Here is a 5005-nt window from a genome sequence, read left to right on the forward strand (position 1 = left end):
AAGATTAATTATATGCAGTATAATTGGTCAACGAAATGAAGAAAGATATACTTGATGATATAAAACTTTATTTGTCTAAAAAAATATGAAGATGGTGATAAATGCTGATATATTTCGCCTGCAAAATAGCCCGTGGAAATGTATTTTGTCTTGATTTGCCTTGATCGACCACTGCTGTTTTTCTAGTTTTGTTTTTTTCACCTTTATTTATTTTTCATTTTCTGTTTCACTTTCAACTACCGAGGTTTCCTAGTTTTTTTCTTCACTTTTATTTTCAATTTTTCTTTCGTTGGCAACTTTACGATTTCTGTCCCAAATCACTTTTGTTTTTTCATTCACAATTGACGAGTCTAGAGAATGGACGTCTATTTTTGAGCCCTCGGAACACGTCTACTTTCCTTACCATATTCATATTTTTTTAAGATGCTAATTTATAAATTTGTACGAATAGTGACAGTTTAAGGAGCTTTATATGATTCAATAATCGATAGTTTAATTTTTAATCTTCTCCTAAATTTCTTTATATTTAAAAGAAAAAAAAAAACATTTTAAGTCAGTAAGTTATTAAATTAAGAATCACAATTCTTTCATACGTCAAATTGACGTGTGTCCGTAGAGATAGGTATATAAGAAACGTCCGTAAACCTAGTGTTAATAAGCCCCACTGCGCAATTTAGTAGACTGAAGGTTGTGGCACCTTTCTTTTAAAAAAAAAAAAAAAAAAAAAAACACTGCACAGTTTATGCTCAAAATACTGCAGTGATCTGCGAGAAGACCTTCTCTCTTCTAGAAGGTGTTTTTCCATAGTTATGACTTATTATTTTGTATCATGCATTTTTCTATTCTAGGCTTCATCCAAAGAGTAAAGAAGTAACATTTGCTTCATGGATAGTGAACAACATACCAGGACTAGTATTGTGTGTTTTGATTGAATTTTTCCACATGTTGGTGGTATGCATAAAGTACTCGAAAGTAGAATTTTTTTTATTTAATTATAATTCATATTACGATTTTACGATGCATATAAAAATTTACATTTAATTTTTCTAGAAAGGAAGTCACAATTTTTACCCTAAACAAATTACTGCTGTTAAGATTATAGGTTTACAAACAAATTCGTAAATTATAGATTTACAAACTTTTCTATATATTTACAAACTGATTCACTTCTTTTTTCATTTATTTGCTCGATTTAGCAAGATGATATATAAAATGGTTTCTGTGCGTAGAATAAACTTATTAAACAAACAATTAAAAATATTTCCTCTACATCGTAAGATCGTAAAAGCAATGGAAAATTTAATATATATATAATTTTATTCGAAACAATTTTCTTAACCTGTCATTTAGAATTTATCGCTAACTTCCTTATTTGTTTTATGAATTATTATTTTCTAATTTATTCTGCCATAGTTTCAGCAAAAAAATCATACATTCTCAAAAAAGTTTTAAAGTTTAAAATAAAAAAGCGATTTTGGAAATCCCAAACTCATTAAAGAATTGTGCTATTAGGACTAAGCATTTTGTTTTAATTTTTGAAAATTAAATTTGCAATAAGTCAAAGAAAACTACTTTTCAAAATATAAATAAATAATAAAGTTTTCAAATGATTTAAAACTTGTTTATTTTCTAATCATCTCTTAGCTTTCTCTATGAAGATTTACGCTAGGGAAAAATTTGAATAATAAACTTATTATGTAGGCCGCCATTGTTTTCGAACTCACAGTTGTGGGATTAGAAGTTATCATATCGCACTGTTTAGGGGGAATTGCATCTGCAGAACATTGGATTGGTTTACATTGGATGCACACTATTATGTTCCATTTTTAGCCTTTAGTTCGTTTGTAAGTATGCAGCTTGATGTGGTAGTTTAGTATGTTATTGCATCGATGTATGGCCAAGTTTTGAAATAATAGGTTTAAAGAACAGTTTCTCTTCCCAAAATTGATTTAAGAGTTGTAGTACAAGATATTTCTTGCTATTCTATATTAATATCATAATTATTTTTGTTTGGATCCAAATTTAGGTCAATTGCCTTTTTAAAATTAAATTGGTTATTGGTCGAAAGAAATAACGTCATGGTATGAGAAGAAATATGTAATATCATTTTTTACTGGTAAGAGATTGTAAATTATATGTATGTCTTACTCTATTTGTAAATAAAATACACTTTGAACTTGCAAATATTATAATTTATTTGATAATCAATCTACCGATGTTAAAGATTTACAGCAGTTTAAATATTTGCATATTAAATTTCCTTGATTAACAGTTTTTAGACTTTGGAAAGAAACAGTAATATAAATTTTTAGGTGTTACAGCAAAGTCTTCGTTTACTTTCAGCCAAGTCGTGATTGACTTTAGGACAAGTCGTGATTTTCTTTAAGACAATTCGTGATTTACTTTAAGACACGTCTTGGTTTACTTTCAGACCAGTCGTGATCTACTTTCTCTTAAACAATCTCCTGAAGATTCGAGAAAAGAAATTGAAGCATCCTTTCTCATTTTCTTCAGATTGTTCATTGATGGTAAGCTCGATATCGCTTCGTTGCCAAAAATCTATTTCGTCTCTTAAGGGACCATCACGACTTTTCAATCTAAAATTTAAAAGTAACACTCACATTATTAGAAAGTTAAATACAGTTTTTTGTTTTGTTACAACAGTTTCATTTTGAATTATAAGCTTTTTGTATAGAGTAAAAGATATCTAGGTTCAGATAAATTTTCTAAAGTAGAAATTTCAAAATACTCGTTTTTTACTTTGTAATTATCAAAATCGTTATATGATTTACGACAACGAGAAACAATTTCGTGATGGATTTATTAGGGAGATTTTATTTTTCAGATTTATTGACAATATGTTTTGTGCAAATATTTCCTGATTTAGAACTTTTACATCAATCAATTTATCCTAATTGCTTAAAAGTAGTTAAAAATATTCAAAATGATTTTTCGGTCAATTCTTTTAATCAATTTAGCTGAAGTCAAATACATCTATACAATAGTGTGAGGAAAAATAAAGAAAAAAAAAGGAAGAGAAAAAACCGTTTCAAAAATAATACGTCATCAAGCAAAAATTCACCCAAAAATTAAGAAGAACGCAAAATAAAACAGAAATAGGAACATAAAGCGATAAATGAGAACTGTCGACGGTCATCTCCTTATGAACATCTTGCAAAAATGATTTACATATATTTTCCTAACAAAGTGGCCAGATTACAAAATATGAAATTAAAACGTAAATAAATGGTAATCGGATATATTTTAAGTTCTTACTGAAGTATAAAACCACATTTAATTTCTAGCTTACATTGGAATGGATCGAATACTAAACTTGCGTGTGGTATTAATATATTATACTGGATAGTTCAAAATTGTGAAGAAATAAAAGGTCGAAGCTCCAATAAAACATTTAAATTCGATGATTTTTTAGAGAAATTATTAACATTTGTTAAAAAATATTTATTGAATAATGGAGAAGGTTAATTTTTAGTTATAAAATTTCTTAACCACAGATTTACCCGAAATGGATTTGCTCATGTTCGTTTTCTGTTTAATTTCTTTTTTATACTCTATTATATAATAGCTTAAAAATGAAGAACTTACTGCTCATATACTATGCCCATAAATTACCCTATATCTNATATATATTATATTAATGAACATAAATGAAAATCATTACTTTACATCTTAATAAGACAATGTCGATATTTGCAATGTTTCGAAAAAGTTTAAATACCTATCGTCCTCAATGCCGTACTCGATTGAGTCCTTATCGTGCACTAAATCCATCTTATAGAGTTTCGCTATTTTTACATCGCTGAATAGGAACAATTCCTCACTAAAAGTAAAAAAAAGAAAAGGGGAAAAATATATAACTTAAAATTCAATAAAATTATTTTGCTCAATAAATTTTTTGTTAAAGATGAGATATATTTGTAAAGAGAGAGAATTTATTAACTTATCAACGATCACAGATGTTTTAAAAATGCCACGATGTGTAATTATTTATTTATTAAAAAAGAAAATGGCCATTATAGATTTTTGTAGGGGTGATAATTACAGTAGCAAAAGTATAAGTTATAAGTATAAGTAAAGTAAAGCATAAGTATATTCCAAAATTGGACTTACTATTTAAGAAAAGTTTTCAGTTAAAAAAATTATGTTTACTATTCAGTTATTTACCTCATTCATCTTTTATTCAAAACATATATAACAGACATTTCGTTTTTTATTCAATTTATCTTGATTTTTTTCGGGAATCCATTAATAGACTTTGGAAAAATAACTCATGGTTATAAAGAAAATACCATAAAAAATATAAAATAATGAAATAAAATCTACAAGAAATATGTTCTGTTGTAATTGATTACAGTTTTTTTTATTGTTACAGTTTTTCAAAATAAATGTTTTTTCTTGTATAAAATTTTTTAGATCGTTTATACTACTGAATAAAAATGTTCTTATTTACGAATTATTAAATCCTTTTCAGAAAATTAGTTTATTCGAGTAACATTGTCCTTCCTTCAGCGTTTGCATGTTTAATTATTTTATTTTATTAAGTAAACTCTTGTAAAGTTAATGCCCTTTGAAAAAAAAATATTTTTTTTTTGTCAATGCAAAGATTTTAATATTTTAAATAATTACTCGCATTAATTCTGTTCATGCTCAATAAATTCATTTTAAATCATCTGTACCATTGATTCATAGGGATTCATAAAACTAAAATACTGATATGTTGTCACTTACAATTTCATGGTAATATTTTATTTTAAAATATTTACGAAAGTGTCGCCTGAAAAAGGATGAAAAATAACTCAAACACTGAAGATCATTTTAACTAAAATATTAAACTGCCATTAGGAAACATTCTAGTTAACATACCTATCCAGCTTCTCAACTCCATCACCCTCATCATCATTAAACTCATCCTTAACCTCATAACCAACATCATCACCCTCATCATCATCATACCCAATATCATCATCATTAACTTCATCATCAT

General features: G+C 27.0%; 1 protein-coding gene across 1 annotated transcript in view; it reads right to left on the bottom strand.

Annotated features, from left to right (window-relative positions):
• Positions 1 to 2443: 2443 nt before the first annotated feature.
• The window catches only part of LOC122272431 (aspartic and glutamic acid-rich protein-like), a 15289-nt gene continuing 12727 nt past the window's right edge, over positions 2444 to 5005 (bottom strand). Inside the window, exons 8-10 of the mRNA XM_071177008.1 lie at positions 4885 to 4993; positions 3740 to 3841; positions 2444 to 2597 (exon numbers count right to left, since the gene is read on the bottom strand). Coding sequence (XP_071033109.1) covers positions 2444 to 2597; positions 3740 to 3841; positions 4885 to 4993 — 365 coding nt within the window. The remainder of the gene's footprint in view (positions 2598 to 3739; positions 3842 to 4884; positions 4994 to 5005) is intronic.

The sequence above is a fragment of the Parasteatoda tepidariorum genome, chromosome 2, assembly GCF_043381705.1.
Source record: "Parasteatoda tepidariorum isolate YZ-2023 chromosome 2, CAS_Ptep_4.0, whole genome shotgun sequence".
Taxonomy (NCBI): Eukaryota; Metazoa; Arthropoda; class Arachnida; order Araneae; family Theridiidae; genus Parasteatoda; species Parasteatoda tepidariorum.